This window comes from Oncorhynchus clarkii, chromosome 7, assembly GCF_045791955.1.
Source record: "Oncorhynchus clarkii lewisi isolate Uvic-CL-2024 chromosome 7, UVic_Ocla_1.0, whole genome shotgun sequence".
Taxonomy (NCBI): Eukaryota; Metazoa; Chordata; class Actinopteri; order Salmoniformes; family Salmonidae; genus Oncorhynchus; species Oncorhynchus clarkii.
The window spans coordinates 73,017,795-73,044,081 of record NC_092153.1 but is presented as its reverse complement, the minus strand read 5'-3'; the positions used below and the strand labels follow the sequence as shown (position 1 = coordinate 73,044,081).

At 42.1% G+C, this 26,287-nt stretch overlaps 1 protein-coding gene and 1 non-coding gene across 5 annotated transcripts in view; both read right to left on the bottom strand.

Annotated features, from left to right (window-relative positions):
• Positions 1 to 5,014: 5,014 nt before the first annotated feature.
• LOC139413813 (eukaryotic translation initiation factor 4B-like) overlaps positions 5,015 to 26,287 on the bottom strand; it is a 33,879-nt gene continuing 12,606 nt past the window's right edge. Inside the window, exons 5-15 of one of the 4 annotated variants that reach the window (XM_071161590.1) lie at positions 25,937 to 25,991; positions 24,897 to 25,049; positions 24,320 to 24,517; positions 23,600 to 23,764; positions 23,050 to 23,308; positions 22,163 to 22,266; positions 19,864 to 20,104; positions 19,649 to 19,683; positions 18,304 to 18,433; positions 16,318 to 16,390; positions 5,015 to 5,379 (exon numbers count right to left, since the gene is read on the bottom strand). In XM_071161590.1, the coding sequence (XP_071017691.1) occupies positions 5,299 to 5,379; positions 16,318 to 16,390; positions 18,304 to 18,433; positions 19,649 to 19,683; positions 19,864 to 20,104; positions 22,163 to 22,266; positions 23,050 to 23,308; positions 23,600 to 23,764; positions 24,320 to 24,517; positions 24,897 to 25,049; positions 25,937 to 25,991 (1,494 nt within the window). In that variant the 3' untranslated portion in view covers positions 5,015 to 5,298. Of the gene's footprint in view, positions 5,380 to 16,317; positions 16,391 to 18,303; positions 18,434 to 19,648; positions 19,684 to 19,863; positions 20,105 to 22,162; positions 22,267 to 23,049; positions 23,309 to 23,599; positions 23,765 to 24,307; positions 24,518 to 24,896; positions 25,050 to 25,936; positions 25,992 to 26,287 lie in introns of all 4 variants that reach the window. The other 3 variants (XM_071161589.1, XM_071161591.1, XM_071161592.1) reach the window with 3 other exon arrangements.
• On the bottom strand, positions 24,680 to 24,852 carry LOC139414532 (small nucleolar RNA SNORA81). Its single transcript, XR_011634908.1, has one exon. It is a non-coding gene; the product is annotated as a small nucleolar RNA SNORA81 (small nucleolar RNA).

Sequence of the window (26,287 nt, the reverse complement as noted above, 5' to 3'; positions counted from 1 at the left end):
TTGTGGTAGTAAAAGTAGCGAGGCTGGAGAGGGTCTGCTCCTGTCCTGAAGGAGTCACATGGGGAGCTGGACCTCCTCGGAGAGCCAGCTGGTATTCCGGCCCAACCACCAGGAATAACACTCCACAGCAAAGAACAGGGGGTGGGGAACACAATCACAGTTACACCCCTCCCCCCCAACAATGCATTCCGATCCAAAATCCTATTTTCTCTGACCCTAAAATAGCCTTTTTACAATTAAGGACCGGCAAAATGTCCTCAATTCTCTGGATTTTAGGTGGTTTACTATTCTTGTGAGGACTTCTAGTACTCAAGTAAATTAAAATGTGTACACAAACACCTGTCAGTATTCCTGAGGCAAATCATCAAGAAGCTGATGACTGTTTTAGCAGAGGAGTCCAGGACCCTCATGTCCCTGTCGAGACAGGCGTGAGGGAGATGACGGGTGGCACAGCAGGACCCTCATCACTTGCCATCATGAGTTCTGTACACAGCGGGGGTTGAAGAGTGATCACCACCAGAGAAACAAACTGACATCCATGTTCAGGTCAGGACCACACCTGGGGTCTATTCATTGAGGTGAAATGTTCACAACGGTGCAGATTGAAATAGAGCAGACACTTCCATATTCTGCATGACAATCATATCTGTTCAACATAATTCATTTCTATCTGAAGGTTTAACTGCGGCACAATGCAAACTGACATCTAATTATTGCTGATTAATGGCCGTCCTTGTCAAGGAACTGCATAAATACAAATTCATATAATGGGCTCTATGGAATAACATTACATATACAGATGAAGAAGGAAGCCAAATACATTTAAACTCAGGTTTTCACAATTCCCAACATTTAATCCTAGTAATAATTCCTTGTCTTTGGTTAGTTAGGATCACCACTTTATTTTAAGAAGGTGAAATGTCAGAATAATAGTAGAGAATGATTTATTTGAGCCTTCATTTCTTTCATCACATTCCCAGTGGGTCAGCAACCTTTCGGTTACTGGCCCAACATTCTAACCACGACTACCTGCTGCACCACAGGTAGTCTAACATGATGCAGCCACCACTATGCTTGAAGTTATGGAAAGGGGTACTCCGTAATGTGTTGTATTGGATTTGCCCCAAACATAACTGTGTTCAGGACAAAAAGTGAATTGCTTTATCACATTTTTTGCAGTATTTAGTGACTTGCTGCAAACAGGTTTCGGAATATTTGTATTCTATACAGGGTTCCTTCTTTTCACTCTGTCAATTAGGTTAGTATTGTGGAGTAACTACAATGTTGCTGATCCATCCATCCATTAAACTGTTTTAAAGTCACCATTGGCCTCATGGTGAAATCCCTGAGCGGTTATCTTCCTCTCCAGCAACTGAGTAAGGAAGGGCACCTGTAGTTTTGTAGCAACCGGGCTCCTGAGTGGCGCAGCGGTCTAAGACACTGCATCTCAGTGCTATAGGCGTCACTACAGACACCCTGGCTCAAACCCAGGCTGTATCACAACCGGCCATGATTGGGAGGCCCATAGGGCAGCGCACAATTGGCCCAGTGTCGTCCGGGTTTGGCCGGTGTAGGCTGTCATTGTTAATAAGAATTTGTTCTTAACCGACTTGCCTGGTTAAAAAAAAAATTATACACAATCCAAAGCGTAATTAATAACTTCACTTAACTTCAAGCTCAAAGGGACATTCAATGTCTGCTTTTCTATTACATTTTTTACCAATCTATAATAAGTGCCATTCTTTGCAAGGCATTGGAAAACCATGGTCTTTGTGGTTGAAATCCACTGCTCGCCTGATGGACCATAAAGATAATTGTCAGTGGGGTACAGAGATCAGGTAGTCTTTCAAAAATCATGTTAAATACTATTATTGCACTAAGGGAGTCCTTAAGTCAATTTGTGACTTAAGCACATTTTTACTCCTGAATTTATTTAGGCTTGCCATAACAACAGGGTTGAAAACTTGACTCAAGACATTTCAGCTTTTAATAAATATTTCCACTTTGACATTTAGGTATTGTGTGTAGGCCAGTGGCAAAAATATCTTAATTTAATCAATTTTAAATTCAGGCTGTAACAAGACAAAATGTGGAAAAAGTCAAGGGGTGTGAATACCTTCTGAAGTCACTGTACATTTGGTTTGATCCTTGACATCCACCAGTTACTCACAAGCCCAATTTATCAATTACTTTGAAATGTTAAAAATGTCATCTCAAAGTAATCCTCAAATGTTTTCCCAAAAGCAGATATTTTCACAGAACGAAGTCTGAATCACCAACAGCTGGCTGAAATATATAGTTGATGGCTTTTTAATGTCACTATTGTGCCAGTCAGCGAGTGTTGAGAAATGTATACATCTGCACTGTGATGGGGGATAATGGTGATGAGATTAAGTTGAGATGAGTCTGTGGGGAGGCATTATTACTGTTGGCTGCCAACAGTAACAAAGACCCACCTAAAGGCCCCTGTTGAAATGCTGTACAAGTAACTTATGTCTGGATTACATTGATATGGTATTTCTTGTATATTGCTTAATTCTTGTGTATTTTGATTCCTTGCGTTATTTAAATTATATATTTTTTGAACTCTTCATTGTTAGTAATAACCTTTACGATAAAGTCTACACCGGTTGTATACGGTGCATTTGAAAACTAAAATTTGATGTCCCCTGTAGAACAAGTGCTGTACAAGAAACGTCAGGTTTTGAAGTTACTCATCAAAACTATCAAAATATTCATTTACATTTTTTCCAATTAATTGGGAATTGGGATGCAGTTTGCCACCCCATATCAAATATGGTATAATCAAAACCTCATACCTTAAATGAAAACAATTAATCTCATTTGTCACATATGCCCAATAAAATGGTGACTTAACTGTGAAACGCTTGATTACGAGCCCTTCCAAACAATACAGTTAAATAATAGAATGAAAAATAGTACCACATGGAATACAATACATAAGAATTGAGCTATATACAGGGTGTACCAGATCAATGTTCAGGTGTACGAGGTTTTTGAGGTAGTTATGTACATGAAGGCAGGGTAAAGGGACTAGGAATCAGGATAGATCATAATATGAGTAAAATAAAGGACAGAGTAGCCGGAGCATAGTGTGTTGGTGTTGTGTGTATGTGAGGGTTTTTTGCATTAGTGTCAGTGCAGTGTGTGAGTATATAATGTGTGTATATATAGTCTTGTGAATGTGGATAGTCAGGTCAGTGCAGATAATTAGAACGGTTACCCGGACTAACTATTTAGCAGTCTGTTGGCTTGGGAATAGAAGCTGTCTCGGAGCCTGTTGGTCCAAGAGCCGATGCTCCGGTACCGTTTGCCGCACTGTAGTCTATGGCTTGGGTGGCTGGAGTCTTTGGCAATTTTTCTGGCCTTCCTCTGACACTGCCTGATATGGGGGTCCTGGATGGCAGAGAGCTTGGCCCCAGTGATGCACTGGGCTGTCAGCACTTCTGTAGTGCTTTGCGGTCAAGGGTGGTGCATTTGCCATACCAAGCGGTGATGCAGCCAGTCAAGATGCTCATGGTGCAGTTGTAGAACTTTGAGGATCCAAAAGGCCCATGCCAAATCTTTTCAGCCTCCTGAAAGGGAAGAGGCGCTCTCTTGGCCTTTTCGTGACTGTGTGGTCCATGTTAAGCCCTTAGTGATGTCAACGCCAAGAAACTTGAACCTCTCGTCCTGCTCCACTACAGCCCTGTCGATGTGGATGGGGGCATGCTCTCCCCTCTAAAATGTAGTCCACAATCAGCTCATTGTTCTTACTAACATTGAGGGAGAGCTTGTTGTCCTGGCAAAACACTGCCATGTCTCTGACCTCCTCCCTTAAGGCTCCCATCGACATCGGTGTTCAGGCCTACTACCACGCCAGCAAACTTGGTGTTGGAGTTGTGGGTGAATAGGGAGTACAGGAGAGGACTATGCACACACCCCGGAGGGGCCCACATGGTGGTTGTGTTGTGGGCTACCCTTATCACCTGGGGCGCAACAGCCCGTCAGTGGGGATCTGATAGGTTGTCTCTGAATATATTGATAATTATTACACTGCTGTTACTCTGTCATCTATGCATAGTCACTTTAATAACTCTACCTACATGTACATATTACCTCGACTAACCTGTGCCCCCGCACATTGACTCTGTACCGGTACCCCGAATATAGCCTTGCTACTGTTATTTTACTGCTGCTATTTAATTATTTGTTACATATTTAACTGCATTGTTGGTTAAGGGCTTGTAAGTAAGCATGTCACTGTTGTATTCAGCATGTGACAAATAAAATTTGATTAAACATAATAATTTCCAAGCTACTTCCCAAAACACTGTCAAACACCTTCCCAGTACATCTCAATAGATCAGTAGCACTGCTAGCTGGCTAAAGTTCTGTCCTACACTAGTAGTACCAGCTTCAGACATTTCTCAAAGGTAGACTTTCTTTGGGTGCGTTCTTTTGCAGAGGATGTCTGGTTATTAGTTGTGTGGGCAGAGCTGGCACTCGATTTGCAATTTAGTAGTCTGGTGGTAAATGCCGATTGCTCTACTCAACAGACCAGCTAGAAGGAGTAAAAAAAAAAATTCAATGCTTGTGGTAGAGAACTTTGGATCATTAAGAAACATTAGAACCGCCACAAAACAATGCCTCCTTTATTGATCAGCTAATTTTTTTTGTTTAGTTAGTGACGACATTCACCTCCCAGTGCTCTACAATACTCAATTACAACGGCAAACTCTGCCTTCACTTACGTAGTTCAGTGTCCGCCAGCGGGGCAAAATACCCCCCCATTGAGAACGATGTCATTATGAGTATTGGCTGGACCAATCGGCGAGAATATATACTTTTATCCTACTTAGCCAGCTGTCAGGTAAATAAAACACTGCCTTTTTAACTGCACATGAGATTTAATAGGTCAGGCTGACAAGCAAGCATCCAGTAACCAATGTCATCCTTTTCCACTGGGGAAAAGGATGGAGCCCAACGCATACCATCACAAATGTAAACAATATTTGTTTTTACCCCACTTTTTTATTTATTACAATTAATTCAATATTCCATATTTTCTTGTGTCGACTATTCCTTTCCCTTTCCATTTAAAACAAGTCAGTATATGACTATTATTTTTAGAAACTGAAAAGTCCTGAAAAGGGGAGGGGAGGGAGGGTTACGAGTAAGGAAAGTAGGTAGGAGTGACGACCTCCCAGGTGCCTCTACACCAGGTGAGGAGACTTTCATATTTAATGTGAGATTCTTTCATTGACTGGATCTTCTTTTCACTCCCCCGCTCTCGCTTTATTCTATGCTGTCCTCCGCGTCGTCTCCTTGCTCGCTGTCCATTAGCAAAGCGGCGTATTTACTGGCTGAGCTGAATTTCTGAAACAAAAAAAACTCAGATCAGGAGAGATCCTAACATTGCTCATTTGGTCCCACATTACAATAAATGTCCTTAGTTATGTATTTTCATGGTACAGTGCTACTACAGGTAACGGGTCAAACACTTAAATACTATGTCACAATTTGCACCTAAACTGCACATTGTATTATGAAAAATAAATCAGATTTAAGTGAGACGTATTTGCGCCATTACATTCCTGTTTGTGGCCCGCCTGTTAGCTTTCACAATTCATGCCATTCTCCTTTTACCTATCATCAACGAGCTGTTTTCACCCACAGAACTGTCACTGACTGGATGTTTGTTTGTAGCACCATTCTCAATCAACTCTAGCCAAAGTAGTGCGCGAAAAGGCTAGACAGGCCATTCCTGACATATAGGCACTGACAATCATACCACGCTCAGTCGATTGTTTTGCCCAGTTCATACGAACAGTAACTGAATGAGTTGATGCCTGTCTACCTTCTTTATATAGCAAGCCACGGCCAGACTCCACAGTTGTGTCAAGTTGGCTGACGTCCTTTGGGTGGTAGATCATTCTTGATACACAGTGAAACTGGAGAGCGTGAAAAACCCAGCAGTGTTGCAGTTCTTGACACAATCCGGTGCGCCCGTCACCTGCCATACCCTGTTCAAAGGCACTTAAATATTTTCTTGCCCATTCCCCCTCAATGGCGCACGTACACAATCTGTGTCTCAATTGTCTCAAGGCCTAAAAATCCTTAATCTACACAGATTGAAGTATATTTAAGTGACATTAATAAAAAGGGATCACAGATTTCACCTGGTCAGTCTCACGGAAAGAGCAGATGTTCATAATGTTTAATACGCTCATATATATATACACACAGCACCAGTCAAAATTCATTCAAGGTTCCTTTACCATTTCCTACATTGTAGAATGGTGAACACGTCAAAACTACAGAATCATGTAGTAACCAAAAAGTGTTAAACAAATCAAAATATATTTTATATATGAGATTCTTCAAAGTAGCCACCCTTTGCCTTGATGACAGCTTTGCACACTCTTGGCATTCTCTCAACCAGCTTCATGAGGAATGCTTATCCAACAGTCTTGAAGGACTTCCCACATATGCTGAGCGCTTGTTGGCTGCTTTTCCTTCACTCTGCGGTCTAACTCATCCCAAACCATCTCAATTGGGTTGAGGTCAGGTGATTGTGGAGGTCAGGTCATCCGATGCAGCACTCCATCACACTCCTTGGTCAAATAGCCCTTACACAGCCTGGAGGTGTGTTGGGTCATTGTCCTGTGGAAAAACAAATGACAGTCCCACTAAGTGCACACCAGGTGGGATGGCATATCGCTGCAGAATACTGTGGTAACCATGCTGGTTAAGTGTGCATTGAATTATGAATAAAATCACTGAGTGTCACCAACGAAGCGAAGCACCCCCACACTTCCTCCTCCATGCTTCACAGTCAACCACATGTGGGGGATCATCCGTTTACCTACTCTGCGTATCAAAAAGATACGGCGGTTTGAACAAAAAATCTCAAATTTGATCTACTCAGACCATAGACTTCCACCGGTCTAATTTACATTTCTCGTGTTTCTTGGCCCACGCAAGTCTTCTTATTGGAGTGGGTTCTTTGCTGCAATTCGACCATGAAGGCCTGATTCACAGTCTCCTCTGAACAGTTGATGTTGAGATGGTGTCTGCTACTTGAACTGCTACTGTGAAGCAATATCAGTTGGTTTTGTGATGAATAAGCTAACTACTTAATTTTTTAATTGGCAAGATTGGCACATTTAGGCATGACATGCCAGAAACAAACACTAACACATCCAAGTTTATCTGACCAACTTATGAAAGACAAGCATTACAATTTTGAATTCTGTAAAGTGAATATGGAAGAGGTGAAAAAAGTAATTGTATCAACATGACAAGCCCCCGGGGTCTGACAACTTGGAAAAGTTAGTTTCAGAGTGGGTGGCAAGGAATAAGTTAGTCCTAAATATTTCTAAAACTAAAAGCATTGTATTTGGGACAAACCATTCACTAAACCTCAACTAAATCTTGTAATAAATCATGTGGAAATTGAACAAGTTGAGATGACTAAACTGCTTGAAGTAACCCTGGATTGTAAACTGTCATGGTCAAAACATTGTCAAGAGTAGCTAAGATAGGGAGAAGTCTGTCTATAATAAAGCGCTGCTCTGCCTTCTTAACAACACTATCAACAAGGCAGGTCCTACAGGCCCTAGTTTTGTCGCAGCTGGACTACTGTTATGTCGTGTGGTCAGTTGCCACAAGAAAGGACTTTGGAAAATTGCAATTGGCTCAGAACAGGGCACCACGGCTGGCCTTTGATGTAGAGCTAATATGAATAATATGCATGTCAATCTCTCCTGGCCGAAGGTAGAGGAGAGATGGACTTCATCACTACTTTTATTTATGAGAGGTATTGACATGTTGAATGCACCGAGCTGTCTGTTTGAACTACTGGCGCAAAGCTCAGAAACCCATGCATACCCCACAAGACGTCTCTCCCCAAGTCCAGAACAAACTATGGGAGGCGTACAGTACTACATAGAGCAATGACTACATGGAACTCTATTCCACATCAAGTAACTGATGAAAGCAGTAAAATAAATTAAAATAAAAAACACCTTATGGAACAGCAGGGACTGCGAAGCAACAAACATAGGCACAGACACATGCATACACAGAAGATAACATATGCACTATACACAGATTTTGTACTGTAGATATGTAGTAGTGGTGTAGTAAGGACCTGAGGGGGCACAGTCTGTTGTGAAATATGTGAATGTATTTTAATTGTGATCCTAAATAAATACAAATACAACTGATTGGCTCAACAACTTAACAAGGCACACCTGTTAATTGCCATGCAATCCAGGTGACTGCCTCATGAAGCTGGTTGAGAGAATGCCAAAGTGCAAAGCCGTCAAGGCAAAGGGTGGCTACTTTGAAGAATCTCAAATATAAAATATATTGATTCGGTTAACACTTTTTGGTTACTAAATTATTCCATGTGTTATTTCATAGTTTTATTCACAATTATTCTACAATGTAGAAAATGAAAATAAAAACCCTAGAATGAGTAGGTGTCAACTTTTGACTGGTACTGTATTTACACATTTTAATAGGACAATGTAAAGTCCATTATTCAATCCTAAGCAATCTGCATACTTCAAACAATGTGTACAATAGACCATCATAGCTACTGTAGTTGGTCAAAGCTGTGTGATGGAAAACCTTGGTGGAGCATGCATTGTGGTGCTCATGTGAATTTACTTTATTTTCCTGCTTCAGACCAATGCCTACTTCACACTTAATGGAAACTAAAAATTGTTGTTTTTACACCGGAAAGTGATTACAGATTTCCACATGCAAAAGGTGTCTTCAGAATTGTAATTTGCACTTCAAAGTGTAAATTGTCTCAATTTAATGTCCAGAACCCGGTTTCGCAAAAGCATCTTCATGCTAAATTCACCGTTAGGACCTTCGTAGGCACCTTGTTAAATCTCAGTCGTTTCCCAAAACCATTGTAACTAAAGTAGCACTTAGAACACTAATTTACCTCAGAGCACTCGTAGAACAGCTAACTGGGTCTTCAATAATTTTTTTGCCCTTCCGTGTCACTTCATACATACTCTCCCCGATAAACAAAGATTCAAGATTGTCTCTGACCACCGATATCTTCAGAATGAAATTGACTACAATACCAAGTTGCTAATGTCTTTGCAATTGTTATAAACAAGCATAGGGTAAAAATATGCTTTCTTTTCTTTTGATCCTATCAGTATCGACACATGCTCTAACACACTTATTGAAAGTTCTCCATACATCGTGTTTTGGGAAAGATGAGTTTTACGAACGTTATATTAACGATGCATCGTAAAAAAATAAATAAAAAAAACACATTCAATCGCTACCAGGAAACTGGGCCCTGGCTATTACTTCAGACATGGCTATATGCATTCATGCAAAACATGGAGTCCATCTTTAAAGAGGGGTGAATATCAACAGCTGCTTTACCTTTAGCACATACCAGTTCCTGTAAGTGACTTAATCATTTGGCTGAGTGCAATTGGAAAGTTTTGTTTACTTGTTGATGGCTACTTCCCACTAAGGGGACCTACACCAAGGTATTTTGCCTGTCTTTTCGGTCCTGCCCGGATGTGTTTTTGTTGGGGTCTATTTTTGGTGAGGTCCGGACCGGCCTCAATTTCCCTAAAAACACACCACTTCGATACAAGGACATTTTTGCAATGGGTTAGGGAGAGCAATTTTGCCAACTCTTTCACTAACCTTATACAAATTATCCTAAGTATAACAAAAACATTTTTAAAGGGTCTTAGCGGTATCGAAACAGCGTATTTAGGGAATCTCGTCCACGGATGTTGATTTTAGTTCTGGACCAAATCTGAACCAATCATAGACGTCTAATGATGGTTTCAGATTTGGTCTGGTCAGTAGAGGTAATCAAACTTCTCCATGGGGACCCCAGGCCGTTCCATGTAATTGATCTATTCCAGAGCTAGCACTCCTGAGTCAACTAATTCTCAACCTCTTGAATAACTATATCAGAGCTAAAGCAAAATTGTGAAACATCTGGGGTTCCCCGAGGAGAGGTTTGAAAACCACTGCAGTAGAGCAAAAAAAAAAAAGTATTAGTATTTCAATAGTATAATAGTAAATATTAATTCAGAACCAAAAATATACCTGATTTCAACATCCGGAAAATAAGCTTTAACGTCAGGAAAATATATTTGAAACATTGTCTAAAATATATCTGGAAAAATAGTCTTAAAAAGTATTTCGAACTGGTTCAGATTTCTGGGGACACACTGAACTGTAACTTGACAAGGTTGATTGGACTCCCGAGTGGCTAGAAGAGTCACCACAGACCCTAGTTCGATTCCAGACTGTATCACAACTAGCCGTGATTGGGGTCCCATAGGGCGGCGACACAATTGGCCCAGTGTTGTCCGGGTTAGGGTTTGGCCATCATAAATAATAATTTGTTCTTAACTGACATGCCCAGTTAAATAAATTGGTTAATACCTTTTGAATCAAAGTTAGTGCTAAGAAAATTGCATGGAAAGAGCATGTACTGAATGAACGAATCATAAGTTAAGCTCTGGAATTTGTCCTGGATGCTAGAGCAGCAACGTGTCGGTCTCGTGTGTTGATCTAACTAATTAAATAGCTAGCATGTGTACACTCCCAGCGATGCACAGCCAATGGGCTACTTGCATGTGCATTGGCCGGGTTTAGATTCAACATAGCTAACAATTTCTTAGCAAGACGATTCGTTTTAAAATCAGCTACAGTTTGTGTTGGTATAGGCTTATCTTGGTTGAGGAAATGTAGGCTCGCTAGCAGTGTTTCTGCTGAACCTGAACATCTGGCTGCACACGTAGGCATCTAGCCAGTTTGACTATCATGCTGGAGTAACTAGATGAGCATGCCAATTGAAGTTTGCAGCATGGCGGTTTATCAAAGTTTGGTGTTGACAATGCACTTTGCTTAGCTAGCTATGCTTTATGGAATGTAGCTACTGAATTTGAAGTCAACATTGGTACAGTCTTGTTGGCTTACAGTTACTGGCTGTAATAGCAGCAAAGGACATTTGCCATCTTGTTTGTGCTCTGATTTACAGTGCCTTCGGAAAGAATTCAGACCCCTTGACGTTTTTGTTATGTTACAGCCTTATTCTAAAATGGATTTTTTTAAATATATAAACACACACACATACACTCACATACTCAGTCTACACACAATACTCCATTATTACAAAGTGAAAAGATTTAGTAATTTTGCCAAATTTATAAAAAAAAAACTAAATACCCTTATTTACATTTAGTATTCAGACCTTGCGCTATGAGACTCGAAATTGAGTTCAGATGCATCCTGTTACCATTTCTCATCCTTGAGATCTTTCCACAACTTATTTGGAGTCCACCTGTGGTAAATTCAATTGATTGGACATGGATTTGGAAAGGCACACACACCTGTCTATAAAAGATCCCACAGTTGACAGTGCATGTCAGAGCAAAAACCAAGCCATGAGTTCGATGGAATTGTCCGTAGAGCACGGAGACAGGATTGTGTTGAGGCACAGATCTGGGGAAGGGTACCAACACATTTTTGCAGCATTGAAGGTCCCCAAGAACACAATGGCCTCCATTCTTAAATGGAAGTTTGGAACCACCAATACTCTTCCTAGAGCTGGCCGCTTGGCCAAACTGAGCAAATCGGGGAACAAGGGCCATGGTCAGGGAGGTGACCATGAACCCGATGGTCATTCTGACAGAGCTCTAGAGTTCCTCTGTGGAGATGGTTGTCCTTCTGGAAGGTTCTCCCATCTCCGCGGCACTCCACTAATCAGGAATTTCTGGTAGAGTGGCCAGACGGAAGAAACTCTTCAGTAAAAGGCACGACAGCCCACTTGGAGTTTGCCAAAAGGCACCTAAATACTTTCTGACAACGAGAAACAAGATTATCTGCTCTGATGAAACCAAGATTGAACTCTGGCCTGAATGCCAAGCGTCAAATCTGGAGGAAACCTGGCACCATCCCTACGGTGAAGCATGGTGGCAGCATCATGCTGTGGGGATATTTTTCAGCGGCAGGGACTAGGAGACTAGCCAGGATTGAGGCAAAGATAAACGGAGAAAAGTACAAAGATCCGTCATGAAAATCTGTTCCGGATGTTCAAGGTTTTGGATTTTTTTTTTTTTATAACCCAACCCTGATCTGTACTTCTCCACAACTTTGTCCCTGACCTGTTTGGAAAACTCCTTGGTGTTGAAGACCCTGGGGCCTTTCAGAACAGGTGTATATATATACACACAGCGATCATGTGACACTTGAGGTCCACCTGTGTGTAATCTAACTAATTATGTGACTTCTGAAGGTAAATTGGTTGCACCAGATCTTATTTAGGGGCTTCATAGCAAAGAGGGTGAATACATATGCACGCACCACTTCACCTTTTTGTTATTTGTAAACTTTTTTCTTTTTTTTTTTTACTTCTTGGTGACGGGGCAGTATTTTCACATCCGGATGAAATGCATGCCCAAATTCAACTGCCTGCTACTCATCCCCAGAGGATAAGATATGCATATTAATAGTAGATTTGGATAGAAAACACTGACGTTTCTAAAATCGTTTGAGTCATGTCTGAGTATAACAGAACTTATTTAGCAGGAGAAAAAGTATTTTGAAGTCACTCTTTTCAATGGGTTTTCATTGGGAATCCAGATTTCTAAGGGACCTTTTTGCAGTTCCTATCGCTTCCACTGGATGTCAGTCTTTAGAAATTGGTTGAGGTTATTCCTTTGTGTAATGAAGAAGTACAATCTTCTTGAAGTGTACAGTTAGAGGCACGTGACCAGAAAGCTATCTTCAGTTTGTTTTCTTCCTGTATTGAACAAAAATCATCCAGTCTTCAATTTTTAAACGTAAAAAAATACCTAAAGTTGTATTACAAAAGTAGTTTGAAATGTTTTGGCAAAGTTTACAGGTAACTTTTGAGATATTTTGTAGTCACGTTGAGCAAGTTGGAACCAGTGTTTTTCTGGATCAAACCGGCCAAATAAATTGACATTTTCGATATATATATCAACGGAATTAATCGAACAAAAGGACCATTTGTGATGTTTATGGGACATCGAGTGCCAACAAAAGAAGCTCGTCAAAGGTAAGGTACGAATGATATTTTTATTTCTGCGTTTTGTGTCGTGCCTGTAGGGTTGAAATATGGTTTATCTTTGTTTACGGAGGTGCTATCCTCAGATAAGAGCATTGTTTGCTTTCGTCGAAAAGCCTTTTTGAAATCTGACATGTTGGCTGGATTCACAACAAGTAACTTTAATTTGCTATCTTGAATGTGTGATTTAATGAAAGTAAGATTTTTACAGTAATTTATTTGAATTTGGACCTGTGCATTTAACCTGGCTTTTGGCCAGGTGGGACGCTAGCGTCCCATATATCCCAGAGAGGTTAAACAAGTAATTTTTTTCATTTCACCAATTTGGACTGTTGTGTATGTCCATTACATATAATCCAAATTAAAAATCCATTTAAATTACAGGTTGTAATGCAACAAAATGGGAAAAATGCCAGTGGGGATGAATACTTTTGCAAGGCACTAAGCACACAGCCAAGACCATGCAAGTGTAGCATCGGGACAAGTCTCAATGTCCTTGAGAGGCCCAGCCAGAGCTCGGACTTCAACCCGATGGAACATCTCTGGAGACCTGAAAATAGCTGTGCAGCAACACTTCCCATCCACCCAACATCGCTCGAGTGGATCTGCAGAGAAGAATGCAAGAAACTCCCAAATACATGTGCAAAGCTTGTAGCGTCATACCCAAGAAGACTCGAGGCTGTAGTCGCCGTCAAAGGTGCTTCAACAACGTACTGAGTAAAGGGTCTGAATACTTATGTAAAATTAAACATGAGCAAACATTTCTTAAAGCCTGTTTTTGCTTCGTCATTATGGGGTATTCTGTGTAGATATGAGGGGGGGATGGAAAAACTATGTAATCAATTTTGGAATAACTTAACAAAATGTAGAAAAAGTCAAGGCTTCTGAATACTTCCCAAAGGCACTGAACAAAAATATAAAACCAAACATACAACAATTTCAAAGATTTTACTGAGTTAGTTCACAAGGAAATCATTCAATTAAAATAAATGCATTAGGACCTAATCTATAGATTTCACATGATTGGGAATACAGATAGGCATGTTTGTCACAGATACAGTACCGTAATTTCCGGACTATAAACCGCTACTTTATTCCCACGCGTTGAACCTCGCGGTTTATACAATGACGCGGCTAATTTATGGATTTTTCCCGCTTTCAAAAAAACTGAGCACCGTCACATAATGCCGTGTTTCGTTAAAGCCTATTTATTTTTGTTTACAAGCCGTGTTTCGTTTAAAGGCTGTGTAAAGTTCATTTGTTTCAATGTACCGGTAGGCACCTGCGGCTTACAGACATGTGTGGCTTATTTATGTACAAAATACATCTTTTTTAATAATTCAGTGGATGCGGTTTATATTCAGGTGCGCTTAATAGTCCAGAAATTACAGTACTTTAAAAATTAAAAGGTACGGGCATTGATCAGAAAACCAATCAGTATCTGGTGTGACATCTTCACATGGAGTTGATCAGGCTGTTGATTTTGGCCTGTGGAATGTTGTCCCACTCCTCTTCAATGGCTGTGGGAAGTTTATGGATATTGGTGGAAACTGGAATACGTTGTACACGTTAATCCAAGAGCATCCCAAACATGCTCAATGGGTGACATGCCTGGCGAGTATGCAAGCCATGGAAGAACTGGAACATTTTTAGCTTCCAAGAATTGTGGATCTCGTCACGGTATCTCTGCATTCAAATTGCCATTGTGTTTGTTGTCCTTCGCTTATGCCTGCCCATACTATAACCACCAGGGAGCACTCTGTTCACAACGTTGACATCAGCAAACCCACACAACACCACACACATGGTCTGATTGTGAGGCCATTTGGACGAACTGCCAAATTCTCTAAAATGACATTGCGGCGGCTTATGGTAGAGAAATTAACATTCAATTATCTGGCAATAGCTCTGGTGGACATTCCTGCAGTCAGCAAGCCAACTGCATGCTTCCTCATCTGTGGCATTGTTGTGTGTCAAAACTTCACATTTTAGAGCTGCCTTACATTGTCCCTAGTACATGTTGCACCTGTGTAATGATCATGCTGTTAAATAAGCTTCTTGATATGCGATACATGTCAGGTGGATCGATTATCTTGGCAAAAAATGTACGCTCACGAACAGAGATGTAAACTAATTTGTGCACAATGAGATTAATAAGCTTTTTCTGCATATGAAAAACTTGGTTTATGTTTAATTTCAGCTCATGAAACATGGGGCCAACACTTTACATGTTGCGTTTAGATTTTTGTTCAGTGTAATTTAGAGGACTTCAGCCATATGAAAAATCCCCCATAGCAAAATATACCCATCTCGCTAACAACCTTTTGCTTGTATCTTGCTTCTCATCCAACTGGTGTTAGCTAGCTAGCTACAGCTGCTACTGTTGCGCAGCAACAGAGTTGTTGGTTCCGGTTTTAGAACTCAGATTGAGCTGAAAAGATGTTAGCATTGTCAGAAATGCTACAAAAGAGTAGCACATAATTGGTTCTTAAATGGACAGAAATGAGCATGAGAGAAATTAGAAATTGAACATAGGTGAAACAGTTAAGTCAATCCCAAAAATGCTCAAATCAAATTGTCACTTTATGGATGCTAAACCTTATTTTAATCCGATGCCTAGAATTTGAGCTAGGTAGGCACAGAAAATACTCAGTCAATTGCTAATAACCCTGTTAAAGACATCCAGTATGTGGTTCTCGGTAAAGGCCGGAACAGCTCACGACAAGAGGCAGGGAGTGTGTTGTGTATCTCCAATCAAATTGATTGGCTTAGATATGATGGTTGGGAGAATTTACTAACATTGAGCTTTAACCCATGCCTATCACCCCACAATAATATGTATGGATAACTATTTATACAAATATCAGTAAACTTTTCAGTAAGCGGGACCCATGTTTTTCCCTGATGTGTGAATTTTGCAATAAAAGCCAAACAGACAGAAGAACAAACAAAGACTGAGGAAAAAGCTGGCGACATTGAGGGATACTCTAAAAAGGTGCTACCATGGGCAGTTTCAGTAGAACACTGAAGCCAATGTGACAAGATTATGGGGTAAAGGACTGAAGACAATTTGGGGGACAGGTTCAGTGAAAGACGAGATTGTTCAGGGGGAGTTTCAGGTTTTGAAAACTGAACTACAGTGTGTGGGAGTTTGAGGAAAATCCAAATCCACTATGGGGTGGGTCAAGAGCACTTGATGTGACACCAGGACTCACGGGAGTTGGGGACTCTTCGTATTTCTTTGGCTCTGGTGCTGGTCTTGAGTCCCGATCTCTTCTGTTATCCTTTCTACAATCAGAATAAACACTAAGTTAAACTTCACTGTGCAGCTAAGTCTTGAGGGTCAGAGCCTGTGAGTGCACTAGCACACCGTTCAACAGTATGACACCAAATCATTCCCAGTCAAATTGATCCAATATAATCCACTCATAACTGTAAATGCAGGAGAAGACTAATAGTATTCACACCCTCACAATCTCTCGTATAACCTCTAAAGGCTGGTTAACAGTTAGTCATCAACAGGAGTGTTTACTCCGGTCCTCAAGTAGGCTACCCCAAACATGACACATTACTGCATTGTCGGAACTAGAAGCACAAGCATTTCGCTACACTCGCATTAACATCTGCTAACCATACCCCCCACACAAGCTTGCCTACTCAACTAATGATCAAGCTTAGGTGTGATTGTATGGGGCTTGATAAAAAAAATGTGTTCTGTTAGGGAAAGGAATCCAGGATCACTGCCTAACATCGGTGTGAAAAAATATGGCTATGAACACAACCTAAACCACTTCTATCCAGTTTAAAGAGGAGCTTTTGCGAAAGAAACAAGAAACACCCACATCTACTCCCGCCTGCAAGACACAAATTGTTGTTTTTTTAAAAGGCAAAAACCAGCCAGTACTTTAACCGGGGATATTTTCGTTCATGGAATTAGCTAGCTAAACAGTTATTTTATTCCCTAAAACTAAATCGGTTCCGTTATTAAGTTATATTAAGGTTACCATAACAAGGGGTCTCCAACCTTTTCTAGCATGAGAGCTACTTAAAAAAAAAACGTCACAAGCTAGCTTTCAAATAGGCACATTCTCCTCTAACCCGTAACTCGCCTGCAACTCCTCCCCAGGTCCTTAGTGTACAAGAGAAAGTAGCACACTAAGTTCTGCCAATATACTTGGTAAAACAATCTTTGTTTTAACCAACCTTAAAGGGGGGCCCAATAAAATCTGATTTTCCCTAAATTGTTTAATATTCTCAAATTAAGTTTGGTCAAATTCTGGTTTTCAATTTTTGGGGGGATTCACACAATTTGTTGTTCATAGAGAAACAACAAAATTGGATGTTCAGAGTACATGTCCATGCTTTAATCACAGATTTTTATTTTAAATGTAGCTCGGATTTTGTATTTAAAAAAAAAGTTAAATTCCCCTTTAGGAATGAATGTGCCATCTCATTTGCTGGTCTAGCAATGATTTTGTAATGTCATAATGTTTGCAAATAGATACAAATGTACTTCCTAACATTTAATTGAGAAAGTTTTGGGTAAAGTATGTGTCAACCCACAAGGCAGTTATCATATCAGAGTGACAGACAAACGTGTGCACCACACAGACGGGGGCAATATTGCTGGAAATTAATTGGCAGATAGTGTTAGTTTTTGGCTTGTTGGGAGCTTGGGGTGTCTGACACTTGTGAGATTTGTTAATGAAAGTTTGCGGTGGAACACGTGAAAATTGCATGTACTTTCAAAATTGTTTGGCAAAATACTCATTAGGTGGGCTGCAAGCTACTGTAAGAGACCCTGTTCTGTAGCCGCATCAATTTTTGTGTCAATATTTACATAAGTCAACACTTCAAACACTTCTAACTTCAGTGTTTGTGACATGATGTTCAAATCCTCCAAATTATAATTTTGTGCTTTTGTAGTGGAGGTAAGCGAGTCCTAATGTTGTGCCTTCACGTTCGGGAGAGCCAAGAGTTGAGAAATTACAGCTTGCATCCGTAATATCCTCACTGAGGAGAGTATTGGGCCCTAGTGAAGGCAGTTCCACACTTCTAATAACAATAGTGGCAATTGCATTGCTTTTAACTTTCTTAATTTCCAACAGTTGATGTACCGACCATAAACCAGCCTTTAGAGGTGCCCTGGCTGCAATTACCCTCCCTGCCTGTTCCACTAATGCAGCTCGTTTTGGGCTGACCTGTCTTCCTCCCTTCGTCGATCTCTGTTGGCCCCTTCTCCTCGGCCCCGCCCTGCTCCAGGCCCCGCAGCCCCCCCTCTCCCCCGTGGGGGGCCCCGGTCCCGACGCACACCGTCCACTTTATTCTCGTCTGGAAGGGAGAGCCCAAACAGTGAGGATGGAGGGAGGGGTTTGGGTGGCTGGAACTCCACTTAAGGCTACACTCCACAACAGCATTCCACGCCGCCTCTGGCCCAGGGTTGCATTCAAGATCGTAACATTTGCAGTTAAGCAAAACATGTATTGTCAAATGCGAGGTTCACACTTCTAACTTCTGTGATCTTGAATACAACCCAGGCCAAGGGAACCCATTTTCCTTAATGGCCGCAGGGTCTGCTGCTTTTGCTGACTGACAACCTTCACATGATTAATAAACCATACCCATTAAAAAATGAATAATCTTACCTCATTTCCCAGGAGCTAACCACATATTAATGGCAAAATCTGTCAAGAGCTTGACAACGTCAGGGTCATGTTCAGGAGGCACAAACTAGAACTTTCAAAATGTTTTATGGGAAGGGGTGTTGAAGGTTGAACATTAGGTGTTTGGTGCCTACAGAGCACGACCCTGGGAAAGAATCAGACACTGCACCCATACAGGATCAAGGGTTCCCCACTTTAACTTTACACCAGGGCTGCCCAGTTTGGTTCCTGCTGCCTCTTCTCTCCTGGGTTTTATACCAACTGATAATTCAGTAAATTAGAGCTGGATTCCAATACTTCAAAGTTGCTTCTGATGTCCCATCACATAATCAATTTGAAATAATTTTGTGAAGTACTGGTGGGCATGGTAGTTGGGGCCTTCCATATAGCTTTTTGCCAACCCTTCAGACCAGTGCTTTATAGTTGCAATATGGAGTCCTGAGATAGCTAGCCAATGAAACAGGCAAGATAACCAACAGGAGAGATTATCCAGGACCATAATTGGGCAGTGCTACACTATTTTGATCCATGTTAGTCAAGTTGTGGCCTCATCCCAATCCACCCAATCTCCCCTGCTTTAGCTAAATCACCAAACCCAGAGAAAGTGGAAACAATCAATCATTTCCTTTTAGAATTGGAATGTGATGTTAGATATCACAATCCAGCAGTCATTCAAGGGCGAGGGGGTAAATAAAACCCCAAAGTGTCAGTAACACTCACGCTTGACTTCAGAGCAAAATCTCTTAATCTGAGAGTAGGACCGAAAGGCCTAGTTGGTCCACTCTGGGATTAGATTAGGACAAAGTCTCCATTACACCTTATTTGGAATGAACCACTAACAAAAACACACAAGCACAAGTTCTTTACAGTCCGAGTGCCTTACCCCTTCCAGATCCTCTTTCATCTGCAGAACTTGAGCTGAAAGAGACCGGACATTCAGACCTTTAGCTAACTCGCTTGCAAAGCAAAAAGTCCAAGCATTTATTTTTTTGCCTCAGTCACTACAAGACAGGCTTTTGGTAATGATGTGACAAATTGGCCACACCGTTATCCACAGATGCTATACAATATACAAGACGTATAAGAACGTGTTCTGACCTCAGTTTGGGACATGCCGCGTCACTGGGTGAGACAGGGGTGGACCCAGCGCTCACCGCAGGGCGCTTGGCCCAGGCATTCTCCTTGGGTGGTGGTGCGGGCATCACCTTGAGGGGCTCCTTGGAGGAAGATGTGGAAGAGTTGGCGGAAGTAGGGCGAGCTCCGGGAGAGGGAGGGTCGTCCTCCTTACCACTGAATACTTCGTTCTCAACCGATCGCTCGCTCTCTCTGCGCCGCGAGACTGGACAAAAGAGGGTGAGATTTCAGTATTAAAACTGACTGTTTGGGTTGTCTCGGGCGTAAAAGGGGCTACCTCTGCTCCTCTCCTTTAACTTGTATTGAAAACAAATCGGCTAAAAAGGAATACACGTTACATTCACCCATGCCGTCTATTTAGTTCGGTGCAGAATGAAGAGGAAAGGAAGGCACACACACAGTAACAGTTGGAAGTACTCATTCAAGGGTTTCTCTTTATTTTTTACCATTTTCTACATTGTAGAATAATATTGAAGACATCAAAACTATGAAATAAAACATGGAATCATATAGTAACCAAAAACATGTTAAAATCAAAATATATTTTATGTGAGATTCTTCAAAGTAGCCACACTTTACCATTCTCAAGGTGCTCGACCAGTCGGCGAAAGCCAACATCATCCACGACAGAGAACGGTTGATTGTCAAGGGCAATGAAATCCATTATCTTGCCGTTAATGAATTGAGCTTTTGAGTTGTCTCGCTGAGATTCTTACTCTTTCAAATGACTGCTCGACTTGGAACTCGTTTAGTTGTTGGAGGTGCGTTCATTGTTTTTCTGCTTTTGTTCTAAGTAGTCGCTGAACGCCTGGGGATGATGCACTTTCAAATGAGTAATTACGTTTGTGGTATTGGACTTTCGCCCCTCAGGAAATAATAGCAGCACAAACGTTGCACATGGCCTTTTTGTTATCTTCCTTTGAAACTTCAAAATAGATCCACACAGCAGACATTGTGGGCTGGGTTAGGAATGCTGTGTTGCATGTGTAGCGCTGTATTTTTTTGTGGCATCATTGCATAATCTACCTACGTTATATTGGTATACACGTCAGCTTTGACATCTGTTTAACACATTGGTGTTAAACTAGACATCGGGCCGATACCTATGTTGGCATTTATAGCTAATATGTTTACCGAGATATCATGCACCCCTAATCTCAAAATCAACTGTTCAGAGGAGACTGAATCAGGTGTTCATGGTCGAATTGCTGCAAAGAAACCACTACTGAAGGACACCAATAAGAAGAGACTTGCTTGGGCCAAGAAACATAAGCAATGTACGTATGAGCAATTAGACCAGTGTAAATCTGTCCTTTGGTATGAAGAGTCCAACTGAGATTTTTGGTTCCAACCGCAATGCCTTTGTGAGACGCAGAGAAGGTGATCTTCGCATGTGTGGTTCCCACCGTGAAGCATGGAGGTGGTGGGGTGATGGTGCTTTGCTGGTGACACTGATTTATTTAGAATTCAAGGCACCGTTAACCAGCATTGCTACCACATTCTGCAGCGATACACCATCCCATCTGGTTTGCACTTAGTGGGACAATCATTTGTTTTTCAACAGGACACTGACCCAACACCTCCAGACTGTTTAAGGGCTATCTGACCAAGAAAGAGTGATGGAGTGCTGCATCTGATGACCTGGCCTACACAATCACCCGACCTCAACCCAATTGAGATGGTTTGGGATGAGTTGGACCGCAGTGTGAAGGAAAAGCAGCCAACAAGTGCTCACCATATGTGGGAACTCCTTCAAGCATTCCAGGTGACTAACTCATGAAGCTGCTTGAGAGAATGCCAAGAATGTGCTAAGCTGTCGTCAAGGCAAAGGGTAGCTACTTTGAAGAATCTCAAAAGTAAATATTGATTTGTTTAACACCTCTTGGGTTACTACATGATTCCATGTGTGTTATTTCATAGTTTTGATGTCACTATTATTCTGCAATGTAGAAAATAGTAAAAAAATAAAGAAAAACACTTGAATTTGTTGGTGTCCCCAAATTTTGACTGGTACTGTATATAAACACATATTTAAGCAAACAGATCACACCATAGATACGCATTCCTTTAAATAGTGATGAAAAGGAGTGGCTGTTGCAAGGAACCACTAATTTGATAGCTGACAGAAAACATATCTACAGTGAAAATACAATGGAGAGTGTGGTCACATTTAAAAGTTGATCATGTATGCGTGCTCACACCACAAGCAAAGAGACTACAAAGAGAACTGGATAAAACTCAGAAGATTAATATGGTTGATCACCTCTTCCTCCAGATGTACTTCCAGTCTGTGATGACTCACTTCCTGTGCGGGAGCGTGTTGCAGGTCGCTCAGAAGGTGGCTCCTCACTCCTCCAACTTGGGTCCCTACGCACGAGAAGAGAAAGATTGAGTAAATATATTCAACAAAAATGTAAAAACGCAACATACAGCAATTTCAATGATTTTACTAAGTTACAGTTCAAATAAGGAAATCAGACAATTGAAATAAGTTAATTAGGCCCTAATCTATGTACTTCACATGACTGGAGAGCGGTGCAGCCTCGGGTGGGCATAGGCCCACCCCCTGGAGAGCCGAGCCCAACCCCTGGAGAGCTGAGCCCACCCACCCACAACAAGTTTTTTCCCCACAAAAGGGCTTTATTACAGACAGAAATACTCCTCAGTTTCATCAGCTGTTTGGGTGGCTGGTCTCAGACGATACCCCAGGTAAAAAAGCCAGATATGGAGGTCCTGGGCTGGCATGGTTACACGTGGCCTGCCCGTTATGAGGCCGGTTGAACGCGCTGCCAAATTCTCTAAAATGGAGGCGGCTTATGGTAAAGAAATTAACATTTAATTCTCTGGCAACTGTTCAGGTGGACATTCCTGCAGTCAGCATGTCAATTGCACGCTCCCTCAACTTGTGGCATTGAGTAGTGAAAAAACAGCACAATTTAGAGTGGCCTTTTATTGTCCACAGCCCACGGTGCACCTGTGTAATGATCAGGCTGTTTAATAATCAGCTTCTTGATGTGCCACACCTGTCAGGTAGATGGATTATCTTGGCAAAGGAGAAATGCTCAATAACAGGGACGTAAACAAATTTGTGCACAATTTGAGAGAACATTTCAGCTCTGGCACTTTCCAGCTACACCCTCAACCCCTCACCTGTCTCTGTCACGGGGTTTTCTATCAAAGCCCCTGGACTTGTCCTCTTCCAGCTGCCTCTGGAGTTTCTCCTCCACCTCCCGCTCCTTGGCTGCAGTGTCCACGGGCTTGGCTGCTCCGAAGATGGAGGCACGGCCGGAGCTGGGGGCAGTCGCTGGAGCAGCTGGGGCAGCTCCCCCACCACCGCTGCGGGCCTGCTCCTCTTCCTTTGGCGTGCTGCGTGGCTTTAGGACCAGCTTGGGTCTCTGGGTGGGACCACCTGGGTGTGGAGGGAAGGGGGGGGGGGGGGGGTAACAGTGGATATGGGTTATAAGGATGACATTTTGCATGAATTTAATCTTTATTTGAACCTTGAATACATCATCACCAAGGGAGACCTGTTCATATTATATAATACAACACTACTCAGTAATTAAAAGGGGGACCTAGGCAGGGGACCTGAGGGGAGGATGGTGTCAGCAGGGGTAAGAGGATGGACATGTGGTTGATATCATACAGAATATAATGGAATAAGCAAAATAATGTTGAATGTAATTTGAGGGTCAATTACCCTCACCACCTCTCTCCTCGCGCCTCTCATATCGGTCCTCTCGATCCCCGCCGTAGCGATCCCGATCCCCGTAGCGGCCACCACCACCCCCGTCATCATCACGGCGGTAGCCACTGCCAAAGGCACGTCGCCCGCCATCATCCCGGTCCCTGCGGGAGCCAAAGGCTGTGGTGGAGTAGTGGGAGTACAAGGGCCAAGAATTTACAAGCTGTTCACAGAACAAAAAAATACAGCTGCCACACTTGAGAAACGAATAGATTTTAGCACCAGCAACCACAGTCAGATCAATGTAACTGCAGGATCTAAACTTTGCTACTCAGCATGGTGTGTCGGTTTGAGAGAAAGTATAAATGCTGAACTATTTATACTAGTGAAACGACACTGTCACGACAGAGCTGTAAGTCTCAAAGTGAGAACACCCTTCAGATAGAAAATCCCCATGATTTATCAGCTGCGATTTTTTTTAGCATACATCAAGACATTCCGATTTTCAAAAACACACTGTCGGGAAGGGCCAATAGTCAATTTTCCTGTGAGAATTAGTCCTAAGCAAGGCTAAGAGCAAAAAAAGAGCATATGGATTGACATTCATAATCATTCAGGAGGATTGATGGACTGATGACAATCTGACAGAGGAGGATCTGGATAACAAAGTGAAGCGTATTCTAGAGTGTCGATGATATGCTAAGTTTTGAGCAGTGGTTTCACCTCCGCTCTCACCTCCCCGGTCGTCATAGCGGTCTCTGCCGCCGAAGCCGCGGTCTCTGCCACCGTCCCGGTCGCCGCCAAATCCGCGGTCCCGGTCGCCGCCAAATCCGCGGTCCCGGTCGCCGCCAAATCCGCGGTCCCGGTCGCCGCCAAATCCGCGGTCATTGTCCCGTCTCGGCCCGTCACGGTCTCCATAGCGGTCGCGTGACCCTGAGGGGGACAGAAAGAAAATTGCCTGCCTGTTAAGATCTAAGCAATACCAAGAAAAAGTTACAGAACGTACGCAGTTCTTGTCATAAGGTTGAAGATAAGAACTTGAACTGTATGGACAGTCTAAAACATGACCATGCATGCTTAACATTTAAATAGATAAAGTGTAGCACATAGCCTTGAGACAAAGGACATTAAGAGGTCCGCCCTAGCCTCATTTGCGACACTGTGTCTTTTCTCTCCTTCCTTGGTGTACCCGTGCTTACATGCTTGAAAGAGCCAAGCCGTGAGGCTTCGCCCTCCCAATTTTAGCAGGGTGCTTTAAAAAGGGATGTGTGCATGCCGAGTCCACTTTGAGCTTAGAGGGAGTGACTCTCACCGAAAGCGGATTCCTCTCTCTTTGGGGGTCCATCATCAGCGTCAGCAGTGGGCCGGGCCCTCCAGTCGTCACTGTCTGTCTTGTCGGGGCCCCCCATGTCTCCCATACGGCCCATCCTGTCCCGTCCGCCCATCTGGCCATTATCTCTCCCCTCTGGACATAGGAGGTTAGGTATAAAATTAGAAGATAAAGAATGAAAAGCCAACACACTAAATGCCCCCAGGTGCTTTATTTCTGCACCACATTAGAAAAAATGTTTTGTTGCTCTTGCACTTCAGTGTTTTTTGCCCCGGCATTACATTTTATGAGAAATGTGGGATGTGCAACAACTGTTCTCCTGACACATATGACTGGTTTCCTGGAAGCAGAATAAGCCTAGTCCTGGACTAAAATCACTTGTAATATTCTCCATTAGCTTTATAGCCCAGGACTAGGCTTAATTTGTGCCCAGGAAACCACCCCATAATATCTAAGGATGGATTTAAACTCCTGTAGATGTACTCCAGAGACCCTGCAACATCTCCACAAACTACAGAGATTCCAGAGCATGCTTTAAATTGTAACTTTAGGTACGAGTCAATGAAGTCTTGCTTACGAGGAACGTTAGGCTGGATTTTTACTCCAAACATCAGACAAAATAGATGCTCCTACAGTTTTTGTGTGTTACTACCGTTTGTGCCTAAAATCTATGATGCTTACAAAGCCCAGGTCAAGTGATATAACATTTGGCCATTCTGTTCCCATAGTACAGTAGAAAGCTAGAATTGTGGGTTGTGTATAACTCATGGAAAACAAAGGAAAACGCAACACACTGCTGCTCATGCGCCCAGGTGATATTTATTTATAACGCTTGGACCCTTAGGTCTTCATCAGGCATCCATACCTAAGGGTCGAAACGTTGTAAATACATATCACCTGGGCGCATGAGCAGCAGTGTGCTGCATTTCCCTTTCTGTTTTGCATGAGTCTGCCTACAACTCCAGCAACTGGGGAAAGTACCTGGATGTGCCCATGTTCTTCAGATTGTGTGTATAACTCACCCTTGTCGTTGGACTGATCTGCAATATCCACCCGGATCCTGCGATTTCCCAGGTTCTGTTAGGACAGAGGGGCAGGGAAAAAGCAAGTCATTACCAATAATGTGGCCTAAATTAACAAACTCATCTTTCCATACCTGCATGTTCCAGTGTGATAGGTAAAGTTTCCAGCTGTCATTTACATTAAAATGCAATATATTTGTCTTGAACAATTCATTTGATTAACGCATTTACAAAAAGCTCTCGTGCTGTTACTAAATCAACATTTGTTTTTTGTACCTTGTAGTCAATTACCAAAGTTGAATGGATGTTGATATGGGTTGAAATTATAGAAAATGTCTATGGGATTAATCC